The sequence below is a fragment of the Ursus americanus genome, chromosome 1 (genome assembly GCF_024610735.1).
Source record: "Ursus americanus isolate L20-20 chromosome 1, mUrsAme1.1.p, whole genome shotgun sequence".
Lineage (NCBI taxonomy): Eukaryota > Metazoa > Chordata > Mammalia > Carnivora > Ursidae > Ursus > Ursus americanus.
Window position 1 is genome coordinate 30,226,444 of NC_142127.1, and position 21,907 is coordinate 30,248,350.

At 44.7% G+C, this 21,907-nt stretch overlaps 1 protein-coding gene across 3 annotated transcripts in view; it reads left to right on the forward strand.

Moving 5' to 3' along the window:
- The window catches only part of KIF5C (kinesin family member 5C), a 157,365-nt gene that overhangs the window by 75,752 nt on the left and 59,706 nt on the right, over nucleotides 1-21,907 (forward strand). For all 3 annotated transcript variants that reach the window (XM_045782189.2, XM_045782198.2, XM_087860631.1), the window contains 3 exons: nucleotides 1,677-1,781; nucleotides 2,153-2,301; nucleotides 13,179-13,327. In XM_045782189.2, coding sequence (XP_045638145.1) covers nucleotides 1,677-1,781; nucleotides 2,153-2,301; nucleotides 13,179-13,327 — 403 coding nt within the window. The remainder of the gene's footprint in view (nucleotides 1-1,676; nucleotides 1,782-2,152; nucleotides 2,302-13,178; nucleotides 13,328-21,907) is intronic.

Here is a 21,907-nt window from a genome sequence, read left to right on the forward strand (position 1 = left end):
TAAAGCCATGAGCGGAAAGTCATCTGGATATTCCTGGACAATTACCTGGTTGGGAATCTAAAGTTTTACCAGTACAGCTCGTGCCTTTAAACAGCATGCACCAGAACGGAACGTGGAGCAGCACCGTTTAGTTCTAGACTGAACACTGGCAACCAGGCTGCGCTTTGCTGCCACAGCAGCTATGTGGGTCTGGAGAAAGAGCCCGGTGGCCCCTTTGTTCTTCCCGAATTTGCGCTTTCCCTTTTGAGCACAGAGATGCGTATTTGGTGCCTACGTTACATGCGGCTGGAAACAGCTTCATGCTGGCAGGTGAGCGTGGAGGCCTGTCCTCTGCACAGTGTCGGTGGTTATTGCTCATGGTATTTGTGGGGCATTTTGAAGTTGCGGTCCTCTACCTTGTTTCTTTTGCTCACATCTGTGTACCTTTGCCCTAGATGTGTCCACATGAATGTGTCAGTGTGATCTATGAGAACGAACCCTGGGCTTTAATCCTCAACTCCCCTAAATGACGTTCTTGCTTTGAGCTGGCAGTTTGACATCTCTGGAGCTCGAAGTTTCTTTGTCTGTAAATGGAAGGCAGTTGTACCTGTCTTGCCTATTTCATGGAGTTAAGATGCTCAGATATGAAAGCACCTTAAACAACTCTGTGTGAAGAGGCTGTTCTTATTGGTGACCCATCAGCTGTATTATTTCTCTGTCAGCAGTGGGGTCTGTACACACACAGTTCTCAGAGGGATGAGTATCGTGTTTGAAAACACTGCCCCCTGGACATGCATTCGTTTCTATCACTTGGAGTCTCTCCTTTCTTTATTCCTCGTGGCCATCAGTCTTGGCGCAGTTTGCGATCATTTCCCTGCTTTCCTGTCTTCAGAGAGCAGCTGCTCCTCCTGCATTGTTTGTCCAGCCAGCCGAGCCAGGGAGCACGTTGGCTTCCCTTTCTCCCTAGCATCTGTAAACTGCTCTCTACCTAGAGCAGATGCTCTCAGCAGGAAATTGCCAGGAATAACACAGCGGAGGAGGAGCTGTATGTGGTCCCTCTGGCTGCAGAGGGGAAAAGACAAGTCCACAATGTAACATGCACCTTCTGACTTTGATGCCCCCAAGTGTCTGTCCTTTTGGACGGTCGTTCCCCTTTTCCTTGCAATGGGAGTCAGTAAGGCAGGGAACAGAGAGTCTGGACAACCTCCCACCACCTCTTGTCCTTTGCCTGAAGTCAGAGCTCATAATGTACAGTCTCCCAGTATGTCCATTCATCGTGGCCAGGACAGTGTTTTCGCTTCAGGCTTCGCCCTGGGCTCCCTCCAGTGAGGAGGCTGTGGCTCAGGCTTGCAGGGCCCCAGCTTTCCTGTAGCGACAGTGCTTGTGGAGCCTGGTTTCCCAGGATGGATGTACCCCCGGGACGCATCTGCAGCTCCGCCACTGGGGGCATTTCAGCCATTCCCCTAAAACCTAATTGAGAGGAAAATGACAACAAGACAGAACAAATCCCCAGCCTCAGGCACAAGGGAAAGTTTGATCACCGTGATTCTTACTTACTTTTATTTTTTCTCGCGTTCCAGGAGGACTCACATCCGCCTCCCTCAATCCCCAGCCCTATGCCCTCCTGTGAATTGGAATTTTCTACTCTGTGCTTTTGCTGTCCTGTGCAGCTCACTGCTCTCTCTTCTCTCTGGTAGGTCAGCAAGACTGGTGCCGAGGGAGCTGTTCTCGATGAAGCCAAAAATATCAATAAATCTTTGTCTGCTCTTGGAAACGTGATCTCTGCCTTGGCAGAAGGGACAGTAAGTGATCCTGTCCCCATCTATTAAATGATATTATGAGAAGTTACTTTTTGGGTCTGTATAGTCTCTTTCCCACGTACCCCAGAGATTAGTTTATTTTTCTTTAGAAAGGAACAGAGGCAATCCTGGCTGTAGACATCCTACTTGCTGGGAGATCTAGTGCATTAAAATGTATGAATGGTGATGCTAATTTCCTCCGACCCAGGTGCCAGACTGGGCACTCTAAACTTTGGCCAAATCCAAAGACGCGGCAACAAATTCTTATTTTACACATGTTTCTAAGCCCAGTGTCCCCATCGCTAACTTGCTTGTGCTTTCTTTTTGAATGGATGATGGCTGTAGTAGCCAATCCTTTTTCTTTTCTTAAATAGAAAACACACGTGCCATACCGGGACAGCAAGATGACTCGGATTCTTCAGGACTCTCTGGGTGGGAACTGTAGAACCACCATCGTTATTTGCTGTTCTCCCTCTGTCTTCAATGAGGCTGAGACCAAGTCAACACTGATGTTTGGGCAAAGGTGGGTGTGATCTCTCGCTCCCATGCTCCGAGCTAGGTCTTCCATATTGGGAGTGAGTGGTGAGGGGCTAGTGTCAGCGAGGAAGTAGAGGGAGGGGCAGTCAGTCTGTTATGAAATTGCACTGAGCAGGGGTTGCGTGTAAATTTGAGGCATCGTTCACTGAGGCCAAAAGAATAATTATGTCTTAAAAGAATTCACAGATATATGCTAATCGGAGGTATGATATTTTTCTTAAAAATGCTTAAACTTATTATAGATATGACTGCTGGTTCTTCAGTGGAGTATTGCTTTTGTTCTTCATGGAATTAAGTTTCACTCCCAGGTTCACAGGATTTCAAGTGCGTACAGCTCGAGACTGATAGCTACCTTTAACTCCAATATTTGGGAGCCATTACAGAGTTGCTAATAGAAAAACCAGAAGCTTGGATGAATATAGAGTAGTTGCATAAATACAAAAGTGGCAAAGGAAATCCTTATAGGAACCCTGGGAGTGGGAGGTACACAGTGTTTCCTGAGGAGAGGGCGCGGTGGCAGCCATCTTCCCACCTTTGAAATGTCTGAATGAGAATTCCAGGATCTCTGAGAACTAACAGGTGGGCAGCAGGACAGTGTGGTAATCCTGAGACAACATTCACGTGCGTGGGTTAGTGTGGACCTTCCTGCCCTTCCTGCCCAGCCCCACCTGCTGCCCAGTGCCCACCTCCTTCAGCCATGGCCCCTCGGTGCCAGTTCAGCATGTAGGTTTCAGTGCCATCCATGCCCTTCAATTCTGAACAGTTGTGCAGTCTTCAGACAAGCCACCAGTTCTCTGTGGGCTTCACCTGCCTTATTTGTAGATGGATGCACAAAGCTCTCCCCCTGCCTTCCTTCCAGGAGTGTGTTGTGTGGTCATGCCTGAGAAATAGTTTAAGATGCCAAGAGAAAGGACAGATGGGGGTGGGCATGCCACATGGGAAATTGTTAGGCCTTGTTTAAACTGCATTAAACCCCAGTCATTTCCTGAGCCCACGGCAGAACATAGAATTACGCAGTCATGGCACCTGTGGGATGTCTAAATAAATAATAATTACGTTGAAATATTGTGGAACTAATCTATCTTTTTAAACTGGATTTGGGTCCTTTACTTCTCAGATCACTTCCTTGAATAGTGAAATGCTTAGGTCAGTGGATTCCAGGAGGATAACGCCTACTTTTCTCAAGGGTCGTGGGACACCTAGAAACCAGCATCTGCTTATGGGAAGCACAGAATACGATGGCGATCACCTTGCCTGCCCTGTCTTTCCTGGTTTCTTCATCTTAAGCTTTACCATTTTTCTCCGAAGACATGTTTGACCAAATCAGCACCAAATGCATTTATGGAGGAAACATTTCTTTTAAAAAAATTTCTGACTTGCAAAAATAATCTGAATCGTTGCCAGCCAGAGCTGTCCTGGGGCATGGGCTATCTGTCTCAAGGTTGCTGCTGTGCGTGGGCACTTGCAGCTGTCTATAGGAAGAGTCTCAGCATAAGTCCAAATGATTATCTTCTTCCTTCTGACCTTAGGGAGGCAGTCGTCAGCATCATCATGATCTCTAGGGCCCTTCACGTGCCAGGAACGTCAAATCCTCATAGCACTTCTTATCTCACCTGTGTACAGAGGATGACATTGAGGCTTGGACTCAGAGCCGTGAGGTGCCGCACCCGAGCCCACATAGCCAGTAAATGACTAAACGTGTAGGATGAGGTAGGATGGGGCTGTAGTATTTGACCCACAGCCTCTTCTCTGCGGGCTGTTTGATCAGGATCCTCGATGAACACGGGCCTCTGGGTCAGTAACTCCAGTTTTGAAGCCAAGTTCTGTTACTGATCCATTCCTCTCTCTTGTTTACTTCTCTCTGAGCCTCTCTGTCCTCGTCTGTAGGGAGAACTCAAATGCCTACCTCTGAGAATTGTTGGGAGGATTAATGAGTTGCTTCAGTTTTGACTTAGCACAGGGACGGGCTGACATGTGATAGGTGTTCAGTGGTTGCAGGTTTCCCTTTGCCTCCATCTTCAACAGTGTGCCGTCTGGGAAGGTCACAGAATGGATGGGACTGCACGGAATGGAACGGAATGTATGGAATAGACTCAGGGAGAAGGGGCCAGACTGAGTGAGGTAGAGTGAGAAGTAAGTTTCTGGAATTAAAGACTAGAGAAATACTGATGCTAATTTGGGATTCCAGGAAATAAAAATAAAATATCACTGATCTTTTCAACTGGAATAGTTTGGTTTGCCATCTTTTTTTTTTTTTTCTTAAGATTTTATTTATTTGACAGAGAGAGTGAGAGTGAGAGAGAGCACAAGCAGGGACAGAGGGAGAGGGAGAAGCAGGCTCCCCGCTGAGCAGGGAGCCAGATATGGAACTTGATCCCAGGAGCCTGGGATCATGACCAGAGCTGAAGACAGACGCTTCACTGACTGAGCCACCCAGGTGCCCTGTCTGCCATCTTTCATCAGAAAGTCATCTGAATACTAGGTTTCATGAGGGCAGGGACTGGGTTTATCACCCACGTCAGTCATCCCAGCAAGCATCCAGCACAACTAGTATACAGTAGAGGTTCATTCAATCAATGCTTATCCAATGAATGAATGGATGAATCAAATGCTTATTGTTCAGGATTCCTTAGAACATTAGGGTAGGTGTTGAACTGTGACACCATTATGTCCAGAAGTCTGGTTTAGATCTAGTGTGTTTTCCGCCCTATAATTAGAAAGGTGTGAGGTTTTGTTCCTCTCCCTGTATCCCTGAGTTAGTTAATGGATTCTTCAAGGACATCTAACTTCTCTATGGGACCCATACCTGCTTTATTGTTAAATATATGCATTGAACCCAATTACACAGCAGACAGAGTCTGAACATCAGTTAGATGTGGTATCTGATAGCTAATGAGATTAAGCACTTTGAACTCAGAAAAGACTACTGGGCACATCTCAAATTCAGTGTAACGAGTGTTCATTATGCTCTTGTTGCAGGGGTGGCCAGACCTTAGGGCTGTATGAGGTTCCTTCTTTATTCCTATGTGGTTCTTTCAAGGACATGAAGCAAGTCCATGTTTGTTGCTAGGCTATTTTACTCTATTGACGCTCTGAATAAAACAATAGTATGGCCTTTGAAGCAGGAGAAACATGATGGAGTCTACAAATGCCCGAGGGCAGCCTACCAAGTCAACACTCTTTAGGATTCTAGATTAAGTACTGGAATTAAAAGGAAAAAAATGCACACTGTCTATTTCTTGGTTTCAGTGATGAATTCTGGCTCTTCTATTTGGTCAGACCTGTGTCCTTTGGTCCTTTGAGTGCCCGGGATTGTACTAGTAAGAAGTAGAAGCCATTTTCTGTGTTCTCAAAGAGCTTTTAATCTAATTAAGGAGGGGACACTTGAATTTCTAGGCAGCCCACAGTCAAAAAGCTGAACTGTGGGAAAACAGAACACTTCCTGCTTTTAAGGGATAAGATACTCAAATTAGAGCATTTTCATTGATTTTTTTTCCTTTTGGCTTCCAGCATTTTATTTTTTAGTCTTTAATTACTCTTCCAAAGTACTTTCATAGCACTATTTGAAAAGGATATTTGTAAGTTTTTGAAGTATGAACTCAAATCACTCAATTATCTTGGAAGCTTATTTAATGTACCTTGATGGGGGAGTAATGAGGGAAACAGGGCCCCCTGGGGGCAGACCGATCAGTTTGGAGTAGGCCTGAATCAGCATATCTTTGACACCAAGAGTTTTGATTGATCTAGCATGAATAATTCAAAGGCTTTATTTGTATGTTGTATGTAGAAGGAGACTTGGTAATTTGGGGAAAGTAACATTCTTCTTTTTCTGAGATGCACTTTTTTTTTTTTTTTTTTAATTGTGCCCCCTCTTGTTCAGTTTTGTGGAAGCTGAGTTAGTCCTGAGTGGTGTGTATGCAACACTCATGTCACCAGAGCATGATAACAAGTTATCTGCAAGGCTAAGAGTGAGCACTTGGGCCAAGGGAGACCCTTGGCTATACTTTTGACATAAAATGGAAAAAAACTCAAATCACCCCCTGTTGCAGTGCCTGTTGCTGAAACACCAATAAGGTTAATTTTTGCTCTTGGAGGGAGATAAACTGTGGGTGATGGAGGTATAACCAGGTGCCAAATCCTCATCCAAATCTGTCATTTCTCAGTGTTTCTCAGGAGACTACAGCTTTTCAAAGGCACAAAATTTAGAGCTTTTAATTTTTCATTCCTTATACCCCCCACTCACAAGCAAGGAAAATGGCCTCACCAGGAAATAGGAAGGCACTTTGCATCAGTCCTGTTTCCAGAAGAAGGTTAGGTGTTTTATGTGGGAACTAGGACTCAGAACACATTAGAAGCTGTGATGGTTTTATGTGTCAGCTTGGCTAGGCTGTAGTACTCAATTATTTAATCAAACACTAATCTCGGTGTTGCTATGAAGCTTTCTGTAGATGAGGTTGACATCTACCATCAGTTGACTTTAGGTCAACTGCCCTGTGGCTTTCAGACTTTCCGGTCCCCACAGTCATGTGATAAATACAGAGATGTAAGGTATAATGGAAGGAAAATGCTGAAAACAAAAGGTAGGAAGATACCAAGAACAAACGTCTTTCTGGCTCTTCCAGGGAGGCCAAAGTAATTAGAAGAAATTCTGGTGATATGTAGCATGTAAATGATTTAGAACTATGGTCTGAAAGTACAAGTATAGGCAATTATTGAGGAATCGGGTAGGGATGGGATTTATCATGCAGAGTGATGTGAACCAAATAGTTCTAGGACATCCCCTCTTCAACAAGGGCTTGATTTAAGTGCCAAATTCTGAGAATGCCTGTAGAGTTGCCACGCATGGGACCTTAACCTCGGTGGTAGAGATGGACGTGGTCAGCAGTCCTAGATGTCTGGACATATGCTTCCGAACATGTAAACTGCAAATTCAGTGACAGAGAGACCTAGAGGTTGTGAGCAGGAAATAGAATGCTCGAGGCCAAGGCGGCAGAGTCTTCCTTTCACTCCTCAGTGAAATATGTCTAAAAGAATCGTTTTCTGTCTTCCTATGGCCATCTCGGTGGAAGAGGTACTGTGGCCTTTGCTCTTTGCTGTGCTTGGTCTGGTGGTTAACATTTTTTTTCTTTCTTTTTTTAAAGATTTTATTTATTTATTTGAGAGCGAGAGAGAGAGAGAACAGGAGCGGGGAGGGGCAGAGGGAAGGAAGAAGCAGACTCCCCGTTGAGTGGGGGAGGCTGACATAGGGCTCTGAGATTATTACCTGAGCTGGAGGCAGATGCTGAACTGCCTGAGCCACCCGGGCGCCCCAGTTAACACTCTTTTCCAAAGGTGGTTAACATCCATTAGCATCGAGATCTTTTAAAAACTGGGTCCTGGTTCCCTTCCTGTGGGGAGAGGAGGATGTTGTATCTGGGGCAAGTCTGGATCATATATTATTTAAGCAGTGCTTGACTCTCTGAAGCAAACAGAAACAAAGAAAAACTGCAAAACAGAAACCCTGATGACCGTACCCTAAAGATTTGGCTCATTAGTGCTGAGCGGGACTTGCCATTAGGGTATATATCTGACGTTGATTAAGGTCTTCCCCCAAGTAGCCTTGGTTAGGCTTTTGCTCAGTGTCGGCTATGGATATAACTTCTGGAATAGGCATTTATTTCTATATACAGCTTGGGGGCTCTGGTTGAAAAACCTGAGAGTGTTTGGGAATGAAGACTCAAGACACTTCTCTGTTCCTTTGGGAGTGATCAGGTCACACTGGGATTAACCAAATGTTGTCACAGTGAGATTCATGTATGAAGATGATGAGTGAGCGGTAAATTTATGGCTAGAGTAAGGCTCCTGCAGATGACTGGTTTGTTTTCCTATATGGGGGAGGTAATATCCCAGAACTGTAGGGCTGGGTGGTATTGCGATTGCTATATAGCTTCAGATAGGCAAAATCAGAAAAACCGCCTTAAGAGCATTTCTATTTGCTGTCCCGTTGGTTTTGCTTCCTTGTAAACTACTTGAAATTCTTTCGGCAACTGGGTTGAAGAGTAAATGCACGTGTATGTGCTCATGAGTCCCTGAATTGTGTCTATAAGGCAGTCCTTCAATGCTCAGGATCCATGTTGATTCACTGTATTTGAACGGAGTCCAGATGTAATGCTGTTTAGTGTGATTATAGCTAGCAAGCATATGGAAAACCAAAATAAAAGAGCAAAGAATATGAAAGTTGGAAGATACTTGGATGTGCTCTAAAGTGTACAAGGCAAAAAACCAGTGGAGACCACTACCCAACCCATCCTGATGGCAATGAGCTGAGCGTTTACACAGGAGGAAAGGGAATTATGAGTGGCTCAATTAGATAGGACCTAATGATTAGGCTCCTCTAGTCTGTAAATTTTTCTGAAGTTCATGGTAAAGAGCAAATGAAATTATAGATGCCCAACATCTTTTTACTCTCAGTCTCTTATGGGATTGAGAGACTGAGATACTCTTTATTCCACATTGCAAGGTTGGTTTCAACATCCTAGATAGAATGTTCTATTTAGAAGGAATAACTCCAGACACAGAGATTCAGGTATCTTTCTTAGTGACTCTGGTTTATTCCATGTTCTAGAAATTCTTGATTCTGACTTGATTTCTTTCTATATCACTTTATTTTTCTTAACTTTTTTTTGTTTTTGTTTTTGTTTTGTTGATTATAACATACATTTAATAAAATCCATAAACTCAAGTGTGCAACTCAATAAATTTTTACAAATACACACAGAACCATCACCCAGCATCCTAGAAGCCTCCCTGTTGTACCCTCCCCATCAATACCCAACTCTCAAGGGTAAGTGTCATCCTGACTTAAGTCAACATAGATTACTAGTGCCTGTCTTTGAACTTTATGTAAATAATAACATACACTACTGTTTTGTGTCTGGCTTCTTGTATGCAACATTGTATCTTTAAAATTGACTACATTGTTAAGCGTAGTAGTAGTTTCATTTTTCATAGTTATATTTCTTTCTATGACTATAGCATATATTGTATCTTTTCTACTGTTGATGGATATTTAGATTGTTTTCATTTGGGGGCTATTATAAATGAAGTTACTAGGCCATTGGTTATCATGTCTTTAGGTGAACATTTGTCTTCATTTCTGTTGGTTATGTATCTAGGAGTGGAATTGCTAGCTCATAGATATGAGATATTCAGCTTTAGCAGATAGTACTGAAGAGTTTTCCAAAATGATTGGAATAATTTATACTCCCTCTAGTAGCACCTGAGTGTTATAATCTCTGCACATTCTCACCAACACTTGAGATTATCAGTTCAAAATTTCTAGCCATTCCGTTGGATGAAGGTATCGTTATTTTATTTTACATTTCCCTGATGGCTGATGACGTTAGGTGCCCTTTTGGGGGGTATTTATTGATACTTCTTTTGTATATGCCTATTCAAATCATTGCCCAGTTTTTACACTAGTAGTCTGCTTTTTTCTCATTGATTTATAGCAGTTATTTTGGGCAAGTGCTTTATCAGATACATGTATTGTGTATATCATTTCCCTCTTTGTAGCTTATGTTTTAAGTGTTTTGATGGTGACTTTTAATGAAGAGAGGTTTTTTTTTTTTAATTTTGATGAAGTCAAATTTATCTTTACTTTTACATCCTATTTAAGAAATCTTTATCTATCACAAAGTCTTAAAGATATTCTCTTGTTTTGTTCTAGGGGCTTTATTGTTTTACCTTTCACATTTATGTGTACAATCCAGAATATAATTTTTATAAGGTATTGGGGAAGTGGATAAAGGTCACACATACCCCTTCCCTCCCCAGCACCGTATATTGAAAGGACCATCCATCCTTTCCCACTATGTGTATGGGCACCTTGTCATAAATCAGATGATTTTGTAGGTTAGCGTCTGTTTCTAGGCGATCCGTTCTGTTTCTATTCTTTTTTTTTTTTTTTAAGATTTATTTATTTATTTTAGAGAGAGGGAGAGCACGCAAGTGAGTGCACATGATGGCGGGGGTGGGGAGGGGCAGAGGGAAAGGGAAAGAGAATCCAAGCAGATCAGCACAGAACTTGGAGCTGGACACAGGGCTCCAGCCCATGATCCTGAGATCCTGACCTGAGCCAAAATCAAGAGTTGGATGTTTAATCAAATGCACCACCCAGGTGCCGCCATTCTGTTTCTATTCTAAAGTTTCTGGACTATTCGGTCACTTTTAATTACTGTGATTGTGTAATAAGTGTTGATATTCTATCCACTAACTTTGTTTTTCAAAGTTTTTTTTGCTATTCTTGGCCTTTTTGCATTTCTCTTACAAATTTTAGAATTAGGTTGTCAATTTTTAAACACCCATGCAAAACCTCCTGGGATTTTATTTGAGATTATTTAAAATCTATAGAACAGTTCTGAGGAGGATTGACATCTTTTCCAATCAGTGTTGGCTGGTTTCTTCGTATTCTACATTTAGTGGATGGAAAGGCATGATGTTCTGTCCCATTTGGGACTAAAATGAAGTCTAGGGCAGTAGCTTGAGACAGGCTTTCCCACCATTGTTCTGAGTTCCGAATGAGAGGTGGGTTTTATATCTTCCAAATGCTCCTGTGGGTCATTTCTGTACCATCTCTGCTCTGCTCTGGGCCCTGGGACCGTGACCTCTTTGGACAAGTGCTGTCTTGTCTCTGGCTTCAAGTTAGGTTCTGCCAATAGAAAGGAACATGGACAGGGGATCAGAGAAGAGAAGAAAGTGAGGTCAGGGTATAGTTCTTGGCTCTTTCCCTCCAGGGTCACTTTGGGTTGGCTGTGTCCCCAGACTAAAGGCTGTTACGGATGCCAGTGGGCAGCCACCTTCTTATAGCTCCCTGTCTCTGTGCCCCCTTCAGTCTACACATGGTGATGACCCCCCAGCGCCCTTCCCATATCTTCAGTAAACTCTTCCCAAATTATGCAATTTGAATGGGCCATCTATTTCCTGCCAGGAACTTGATCACCATGAAAGTGGAAGAAAAAGAATTTTCTGGACAGCTTAAAAGAACTTCGAGAATGCGGACCAGTTATACCAGTGATACCTTGCTGGGTCTGCTCACAACACTACTTCTGGCTAAACCTGCCTGAGTATAGCATGAAGGCTTTATCCTTCTCTTTGTGGTATCCTTGGAAATCATCAAGAGACTCTTTATGGTGTAAAAAGACTAGTAGCCCCAAAGCGCACCCTTAAATGTCCACAAGCATTTTAGCCATAGGTTATGTGCCACTTTCTGACTTTCTAAGGTGATAATGCACGCTGCCGTGTCCGTGCCAGTCCCAAGGGGCAGCCGTGCCACCTGCGGCTGTTAGAAGGCGAGGTGAGAGTGTCAAGCTGGCACGGACTGGAAGTAGTAAGAAAATTGCTGCTATTTGAAAAATTAGACTTGAAGCACTTCTGGGGACAGAGGCCTCCAGCTACAGAGAACAGGGGAGAATTTTACTAATTCTTAAGCAGAGTCTCACGTTGAAATCATTTCACTCCTCTTTTGACAGTTGGGTTATTTAGTTGTCTGCTTTAAGAATTAATTTTTGGAATGACATCTGTAGCCCTGGTGGGGGCTGGGGAATTTCGCTCACTGAAATAGAAATCATGTCCAAAATGTCGTTTCATGACAACAGTAATTAACCTGAATCACACATCAGATAATGCTGGCAAATATGACAGTACAAGAGCTTGTGGGAGTTTAAAATGGAAGAGTGAAGAGCAAATAAAACAGGATATCCCATTTTTAAATGAAGTTTTCGCCTTCTTAAGAAGTAAATAATAAGTGGGATTCTGTCGTGGTCAGTTTCCTTTTTAGTTGGGCAAGTCTGCTTGTGTGTTCATTTCTGTAGGTAACTAGATGAATCACGTCTTTTGTCTTTGGTGTCAGCTAGAGCTGCCACTGCCCTTGCCCTCATCACTTGCTCCCTTGAGTAACTGTCCAGACATCCACTGTGGCATCACACCCTCCACCCCCGGCCATATGCCCTAGAAAGTCACTCCATCTCTTATCTGGGAGTGAAAAAATGGTGGTCCTCAGACATGTTTGTTTGCCCCACACATTATTTTGGAAAATTGTTTGAAACTGGGAGATACAAATAAAAATATTCAAGTGCTAACTTTCTTTGAAACGTGGGGTGAACTGAGAGTAGTGGGCTCTCTCTTCCTACAAGGTGACAACTGCCTGTGATTGGGGGGGCGGGCGCATGGGCTCAGTGGGGAGCCTTGGTTTCACCTGGCTGGTCTGAAGCCATTAAGTGACCCGCCTGTCCTAGGAAACATGTTGACATGTGTTCAGTGCATCGGGGATGATTCTAGGTACCAAATGTGAGTAACAGAAACAACTGATTGCATTACTTCAGTCTGTGGTTTATTGGTATGAGAAACTGTAGGTTTACAAGGCTGTAGACTTTATCTCCGTTGTCTCGGTATATCCCCGGTGTTTCATAAATGTTAAGATAGAAAGGAAACTTACTTAGGAAGATGAACCTGGCAGGGCCATGCGAGATGCTTAGAGGAGGATGCAGAATACTTGAGAAAGACCATCGCTGTAAGTCAGGGCTGAGAACATCGACTAAGATGGTGGCAGGGGGAACAGAGAAAGAGGTGGCCCTGGGAGACAGTTTGAGGGAAAAGCCTTGGCATTTATACTGACAGGAGGGAAAGGGGAAAAGGGAACGGGGAGTTTTAGCCTTTGGGGCAATGGTGCCAGTAACACAGCGAGGAGGTGGTAGGTCCCAGGGTCCCTCGGCTTCCGCAGTCCCAGTCTTCAGATGTGAAAGCATTTGAGGCTTAATTGTGTTCATGATTTAGCTAATGTTAATAGCTACTCTCAGAATTTTTCCCTTCTGTTTTTGACCCCAGGGCTAAGACCATCAAGAATACAGTCTCTGTGAACCTGGAACTGACAGCGGAAGAATGGAAGAAGAAATACGAAAAAGAGAAAGAGAAAAACAAGACTCTGAAGAATGTTATCCAGCATCTGGAGTTAGAGCTAAACAGATGGAGAAATGGTAAGGAAGAACGGTGAGGAAGAATGGGGCATGAATGTGTTTTCCTTTTCCTGGGAAAGCCGGTATACTGGGACACTGGGGAAGGAGGGGATGATGGCAGAGCTTGGTCCTGCCTTGCACCAACCTGTGTGAATGAGTCATGTTTTCTCATTGCCTGACACAGCTCCCGGCCTGACCCCGTCACTTGGCTGATAGGTGTGCTTAGTGTGGTCAAGTGACTATTTGCAAGGTTGCCTTAATCTATTTCCAATGAGATATTGCTCTGTCTGTTGCTGTAACTCTCTCTGGTAGCCGTGTTTGAGGTTGAGAGGACAGCGTCTGACACTTTGTGGCTCAGACTGCTTTTGATTAAATGAAAAATGTCGTTCTCGCCTATGTGAGTTTTATAATTGACTTGGGGTTAAAAGTCACCTCTGGCAAATATTTGCATTTTTGGGGGGGCCAACTGATCTTCATGCTCTGCTTCTTCAGAGCCAGAAATAGAGGTCTCCCGAAGAAGCACTGTGCTAAAATGGAGTCTTACAGGCTTCTTTCGTGACTACTGTTTCTTTTTTTCCCCAAAAAAACATTCTCTTAGGTTTGTTCTACTCAAAGAAAATATCTCAGAGAGCTGACACACACTGGGTGGGTGGGTTGTGGGTGAGGCGTTGAAGAGGGGTTTCCAGATCCAAGTGCAGACAGATTATTCTGGAAATTTTAACATTGTGATGGAATTAGAAGGTAGAAGTCCTTTTTTTTTTTTTTCCCTTTAACTGAAATAGGCAGGTTGGGGTGTGTAGGGGCATATGGAGAGCTGGAGATTCAGATTGTTCACTGTTGTGTCCACTACGTATTTCAGTCACTGCCGTAGACTTCAGTGTCTTGGGCAAGCATAGGGGGTTGCTGGGCAGGATGGGGGCGGAACCCGCCTGTGTGTAACTGCAGAGTTAGTAGCAGATCATCTTGTGAGTCTGTGTTTGCCACTGTTTTTTGCTAGGAAAGGTGGGGTGCCAGTGACCTACTATTCAATGGAAAAACAATTGCGAAGCAAAGCAGGCTTCAAGAGAGGTTCAAGAAATGACCTAGTAGCCTAAATAACATAACTCTTTTCTTTTGGGGAGATTTCCTAGCTGCACACATGTTTTGAAAGCTGCTAGAATAATTGAATAATTCAGCACCTGGGGCCGGTGGATGATTTCTTGCAATTTGGCAGGAGTTAGGAGAGTAGGGAGGGATGGTTGGCAAGGCGGGGAGCGGCCGTATGAAATTTTATTCTATTTCTGGGATCCTCTTGGGTCAGTTCTCTGCTGGGCAACTGGAACATTCAGTAAAGCCTTTTGGTACAGGGAGAGGGACTGGCCTTAGAACATTGCGCAGTGGGCAACTAGCCTCGTGGTTTTCTCTTCTGTCCCGTCCCTTGCCAAGCTCTCACTCTGCAATTCTCCATCCCTCCACCAACTCTGTCCTCTAGGGTCGGCCCGCTGCCCTGTTTGCCTAACTCACCCTCCTGCCTGGCACTCTCCCCTTGCTTTTGGGCTTTTAACTTGGCATCATTTTAATTGTTTGTCCCAAAGGTGTTCATCCACCTTGCAGATCTACTCAGAAATACACTGTTTTCCATGTCCCGCAGGGTGAGATCCTACATGAACCCTTATGTTATTATTTGGGAAAACTCATGTATGGTTTCTGGCACATGATAGGCTTTCATAGATGTATGTTTTGTAAGCATCTGACTAATCCATTGCTGGAGTGGAAAGGGTGAGCTGTTGGTGGTCATGGTCTCTCTGCCCTAACAGAGCCTACAGTCTGGTGGGGGAGACAGACTCCAGCCACAATCAATACACGTGTCTATGCTGCATACCAAAAAGGGAAAGTGTAAGGTACTAAAAGTTATTATAACGGGCCCTGACCTTGACTGAGAAGTCAGTGAAGGTTTCCCCTGGTAAGCAACCTAGGGAATAAGATCTGAGAGAAAGAGAGCAGTTGGGAGCAGCAAGGTAGAAGTGGGGGTTGGGGTGGAGGAAGCCATGTTTACAACATCCCCAAGGGGCAGCCTTGAGGGGGCGGCAGCAGGAAGGCCAGTATGGCGAGCTGGGGCAGGGCAGTACTGGTCTGAGATGGGTGGGAGGGGTGGGCTGGCCTGCCCTGTGCAGAGCTAAACAGTTTTTGTTCAGGATTTTGGTTATTATCTAGGAAGCAACGAGAAGCCCTTCCAGGATATTCAACTGAAGATCATATGATAAGATTTGCATTTTTGAAGCTCTGTTGGTTGTGTTGGAGAATGGACTGGAGAGGGTAGGAGGAGGGTCAGGAACAAGGATGGTCTTCCAGGGATGAGGTTACAGTAGTTGAACTGAGAGAGAAGGACAATGGAAAGGGAAAGACAGGGATGGACCGGAGAGGTATTTAGCAGGTAAAATCGGCAGGGCTTGGTGAGAAGCTGGCCATACAGAGACAGAGTGCCAAGTTTTCCAGCTTGCCGTATTGGATGGAGGGTGGAACCATTCACTGAAAAAAGAAACACCAGAGAAGAACCAGCCTGAAGACAAGGGCGATAAGGAGGAGAGTTTGAGATGTCAGTGGAACATCCAGGTGAAAACGTCAACTAAGAAGTTAGGTCTAAGGGTCTGGAGCTCGGGGGCACTGGCTGAACTAGGAAAAGAAATGTGAGCGGAGCTTTAGGAAGTACATGAAGGCATAGGCAGGGGTGAGGGCTTCTGCGGAGAGAGGGCAGGGAAGAAAAGAGGGAGAGAGTCTTGAGAGAGACCCGCCCCCCCACCATTACCTTATAATCACTGAGTGAATGTAATAGAGAAGGGGATCTGCAGAACTCTCCTGTCCTCCCAAGCTAACATTTATGTTTTAAAAATAATTTTTCTGGGGATGCCTGAGTGGCTCAGTCAGTTAAGCGTCTGCCTTCAGCTCAGGTCATAATCCCAGAGTCCTGGGATCGAGTCCCGCATCGGGCTCCTTGCTCTGCGGGGAGCCTGCTTCTCCCCTGGGCGCCCCCCCCCCAACTTGTGCTCGCTCTCTCTCTCTCTCTGACAAATAAGTAAAATCTTTAAAAAAAAAAAAGATAATTTTTCCGAAAACAAAAGTTTTCAAATGTAGAGAACCACCTTCAGTGATACAAATTTGAGGCTGGAAGTGAGGCAGGTAGAGGCATCTTGGAGCTGGTCCTTGGAACAGCCGTGAGTGAAGGACTATCTCAAGGACTAACTCGACGTCCACACACAACAGAACCGCCCCCGGCTTTTTGTTATGTGCCTAAGCTGGGCGTTTCCTCCTTGAGCAGCCCTTGAGGTTTTGACAGGCTAGAACCGACTGCGAGGTTCCTTGTCCCTTGGTTGTCTGTGCAACCTGCACACAGCCCTAGTGGTTTGTGTTTAGGTCAGTTAGAGGAGCCTGAAAAATGCCACACCGGGAAAGAAGGGACTAGAAGCTCCTCAGCAGGGTCCCGTGCACCAGGCCTAATTCCTAATAGTCACGAAAGCACACGGCTGGTTTGTGTCAACTGGAGAGCTGGGGTTTTGAGAGGTGAAGTTGAGAAGAGGTGGTGCCCTCCACTAAAACCCAAGTGGCAGGGTATTTCCAGGCTTCTTTTGAAACTGGACACACACATTGGCTCCAGCCCCTGAGTTCAGCTCAGCGAATCCTGGGCGTTGATGTTTCCACCCTGTGGGCTGAACAGCGCAAGGCAGCTCTGTCCATTGTGTGCATTCTCCGCTGGGAAGGACAGGTTTACCCTTCATGGTGTGCTCATGATTCTAAGAGTTTGGCTGCTCTACTCCGGCTGTGGAAGAGCAAGAGAGAAGGGGTGGGGCTGAGAAGAAGTGTGCGTGTGTATGCATGCTTGTGCTTTCCCCTTTGTGCTGTGCTGTAGACTGAGGTAGGAAGACCAAGGAGCCGGAAAGGTAAAAGAACACGACGTCCCAATGGCAGATTGGGTCCCGGCAGGCCATGTAAAGTGAAGAAGTGAATATAGTGGGTGGTGATGGGACTGTGTGGCAGGAGAGAGCATTCCCTGCCCAAAGTCATTCAGAAGTTGTGAAATACTACCCTATTCCATGCCTGTAGGCTAGTTCTGCCCCAGGCCCCCACCGCTACCAATTTTCAACTCCTTGTAGCTTCATGGGCTACCTCAAAATGTAAGCCTGGCAGTTTTCTCCTCTGGGCCTAGTAGAACGTTGATTCTCAGAAGGTGGCCGGTGACTGGTAATGTATATAATTACACCCAGCCTTAATTCATTTCTGCCGTTGGCATTAAGGCAAGGCTCAGGGCATATGCATGCTGGCTTAAGGGGCGGTCATGCCTTGTTTTTACAAAGAAGGCATAAGGAGAGCCACTCCATTCCCCCCAGTGCCAGGCTCCTTGGGTTGCAAGGGACAGGAATCCACCCTGCTTAAACAAAACAGGAAAGCACGTGAAGTCTGTGAATAACTCCCAGAACCAAAGAACAGCCGAGCAGCCAGCCTCATCTGGCAAAGCTGGGGCTGCTCTGGAGACGCAAGGCTCCTCAGGGGCCACAGCTGGCGTGAGTCCCCTCTCGAGTTTTCTCTCCCTTCCTTGCATTATCTGTTCGAGACCCAGCGGCTCAGGAGAGAAGGGAGATACTGTGCTTGGTGGCGTGCTTCGGCTGAGGAAGCCCAGGGCCCTCTGCTGTGCGCTCTGACCAAGCCTGCACGCGCCGGGGGAGGTGATTCCTCACAAGAAAGTTGCGGTGCTGAAATGAGAATGGGTGTTGAGTGACTGAAAAACACCTGTCCAGTACAATCTGCTAGTGACATCTTGTGGGCTGAAATCAATTGACAGTCCTTGGAATCTGGAAGCTCTGTTGGCGGCTTCAGCCGCAGGGATTTTGTTCAGCCGACTTGCTTAAGGACAGATAGATGGAGTGGGCAGTTGTCAGAAGCAGGGTTGTTTTCTTTTTTCCAGCTCTGTTGTTTGTTCGTCATATACATGGAAAGGACTTGAACAATCCTATAAATGGGGATGGATTTAGATAGTTGGATTCAGAGTGAATAATGGCTCCCAGTTCACCCTGCCCCATTTCCCCAGTCCATCCGGAAGACTCTTGATGGGGAGGTGGGGGAGGGAGGGCTGAGGGCCCAGGGCCATGACCCTCAGAAGGGGGATGGGCCCACAGTTCCGCAGTGCTGTGAAGTCAGCTTTTACACATGCCCTCTTCTCCTGATACTTTGACTTTTGTCCTTTAAAAAGCAATCCCATTTTACAGGGGCTTAAGTCAGAAAAGGAGGCCCTGAAAATCTAGGTGTCAGAAGTGCAGGGAAGTGACCCAACAATTGGGCACATCTGCAGTGTCTCTTGAATAATTAAATATATTAAATAACAGAATGGATGTAGATTTACCCCATCTGCTGAAGTCATGCAAAGAAATTATTTCAACACAGACTGGGAGGGCGTGGAAAAATCAGCCATCTCTAGAACAGATTTGTTCTCCACAATTTAAAACCTGCCAGGCCAGCAGGCTTGATTTCCCTAACTGGCTAAATCTGCAACCCAGAGTCTGATCCCAGGCTTTCTGGGATTGAGTGGCCTCGATAGCTCACACACAATTTGCTATTTTAGCATTAAAGATATCGAAGATGCTGCCCCCTCCCCACCGCCTTTGGATTCATGACTACAGTAGAAGCTCAGAAGTTAGCGTTTCATTTGAGATTTGATTTGTTAGGCTCTCTTCTTTCCAGAGCACAGCCAAGCACTAATAGAAATACTGACCGCTAGGAGAACGGTGGGGGCAATTCAGGAGGTCAGGACTGTAAAGAGATTTCAGAATCCTGGGTGACCAGTTTATTAGAAAATTACTCTAGAAGGGATTAGAGAATGTCTTAAGCTGCTTACAATATTTTTAGGAACTAGGGTGAGAGATGCTATTTGTGTGCAAAATAATCCTATAAAGGAATGATTTTTTTTTTTTAAGACTCACATTTATATAATGACATCTTGTAGCCAGCTGCTCTTACCGATCTGGCAACTTAAAGATTTCCTTTTAGTTTCTTTGATATAGAAATTACCTACCATTCGGTCCGCCACTGGGCCTGTTTAATTGGTATTAAAAGAAAGCACGTCCTTTGCCAGATCTGCTGTGGTTTCTGCCGGAAGCTGTGAGTGACCAGCAAATCTCTGCCCCTGGATTTGCAGAGAGAATGCAATTACCTTTCTATGTTCTCCAGAGGCTTTAGGGACTCAATTTATGAAAAGGATAACTAGCTCGTTGCTATTTCATGTGTGAAATTTTAATGAATTACTGGCAGTCTAATGGTTTTCTCTCTCTCTTTTTTTTTTGAAAAAACAAAAAACCAAAAAGCCTGTTTTAGAATTTTTAACTAATAGCCCTAACGAGTATTTTTGATTAGTCTGTCATTCTTGTTTATTGCAATTGATGGATTTTTACTTTTTGTAGAAATGCTATTTATGCCCTCAGGAGGTTTTCATTTTATAATTAAAATGCTCTGCAAACCTTGTAGGTGTGCTCCAAGCGAATGCTCCTGTGTACACACAAATCTTTTTAGTCCTTAAAGGTAATTACATCTGACAATAGGAAATGCCAGAATGCTTATTTAAAGAAGGGAGAGGTTTCTAGTGGGAGTGGGGGGAGCTTTCATTGTAGAAAATCAGATGCTTTACAGTATTATAAGCTTTTTCCCTATAGACAGCAGGTATAAAGCCTCAGGGCATGAACTAAGAGAAATTTGCTTTTAATGCAAAAAAGGGAATAAAAGTAAAAATAAAAATAGATGTGCCTCATCATTTGGTGGTCCTTTTCCGGCCCCCCACCGCCAGATTTTAGGACATTTTTTTCCCTCTGGGCTTTGTTTGCAGCTGTCTGCCTTGTTACAATCAGTCGTTCCGTAATCACCTCATGGGGGCTTCTCAGGAGACTCAGTCCACTGCAGTGCGGGGAATATTCTCGATTAACGTGGTGAGATTGCCATGGAGACAGATTGCCTAGTGTCAGGTCTCGCATAGTGTTGGGAATTTACAATCCCCAGACGTGTTTGTGAGCTGGACAGTGTAGTTACCAGGGACGCTTCTGGAAGTCATTTCCTCGGTCCTTTGAAGGGTAGTGGTGTTTGGGGAAACCAGCTCTCGGTTCCTCTCTGGACAGGAGCTGTGCTCTCCCACAGATGCCTGCTGCTTTTGTTCTGCTTGTTGCTGCTTTGTTCTTCTCGGCCCGAACGGCTGCTGTAAAAAATAATCCCGACTGCCTGACCTTTGGAATATAAACTGGGAAGAGCTCCTTGTTTCGATGTAGCTTTGTAGGGGACATGTGGATGCTTTGGTTCGTAGAATTGTTTAAGAGAAACCAGAAAGTCTGCTATAGGTTTCGAATATTGGTTTAGTAATAATAAAAATAAACCTGAAAGGGACTTGCGTCACTACATCGTGTTTTGTTTTTGGAAGTGAGCTACAACCACAAAGGTGTTGTGAAGACCTCAGGAACAACAATCTCAGAATAAGTAAAAATACCTGCAGAGCCGGAACAGTTGACAATTCGTTAGGGAGAGGACAGGGTAGGAGATGGACCTGAAACAATTATACCTTTTGTGTTTTTAACATATACTAAGTTAATCTTTCAAACAATGCCGTGTTGAAGGCATTATTTATTTTTTTTCCTTTACAAAAAAGCAAACCAAGAGGTGAAGCAGGAGATGGGCTTGTGATTAATTAGATCAGTTAAAAGGTGCGGTGTGGCTCAGCGTCCTGCCAAGGCTCTGGAGATGGTAATGCGGTTTGTTGATTACTTTCAGGGTGCCTTGTAGCAGCGTTGGCTGGCTAGATGAACTGCGCTCTTCTTGGACAACTCTGGTGCTCAGGGACGCTGTGATTCCTCAGCGGGACAAGACAACAAATTTAGGATCACTTGCCGCTGGGTTATAGGGGTTCATCCCTGGGCTCCTTAGCTCACTCCATCCTCATGGTGGCACTGACTCTTAGCCACGTGAACCAAAGAACACGGGGACTGGGTCTCTTCCAGCTGTGTTTGCATCTCGCTTCTGTACTTGGGGCAAGTTGGCTTAGAATCATAGGACTATGTTCTGCCTGGTTTCTGGTCTAGTACCGTTAAGAATTTCACTTGCATCATGCTTAAGCTGCAAGATTAAATTCATGCTGGACTGGATTGCCCTGATTACAAAGTTCAGCAGGTGGAGTTGAAAAATTAGAGATACTGTCCTAACGCAAAGAGAGAAAAGATTTACCAAAATGTTTGTGGTACATTTCTCTGGGGAAGGAGCAGAATTGGGAGGTAGGGGCGAAGGAGGGCTTTACCTAAGTTTTTGTGTAAGTAATCTGTGGTTAGAAAAAGATAGATATGTATATTTAAGCAAAAAAAAAAAACAAAAACCCTTGGGAACTAGAATATGGTACTGCTTTTGTAGCCTGTGGCTTTAGCAGGCCGTAGAGAATATAGATCTTTTAATTGGATGGAATCCATTCTGCACACTGAGGTCGTTGATGGATGCTTTAAGCCAGGAATTGGAACTGAATGAAATATTGATTTGGTTCAGGTTCAGTTCAAAGGCTGCTCTGATATTCTGGTTTTGTTTCAGGTCAATGATTTTAGAAAAAGGTGTAGG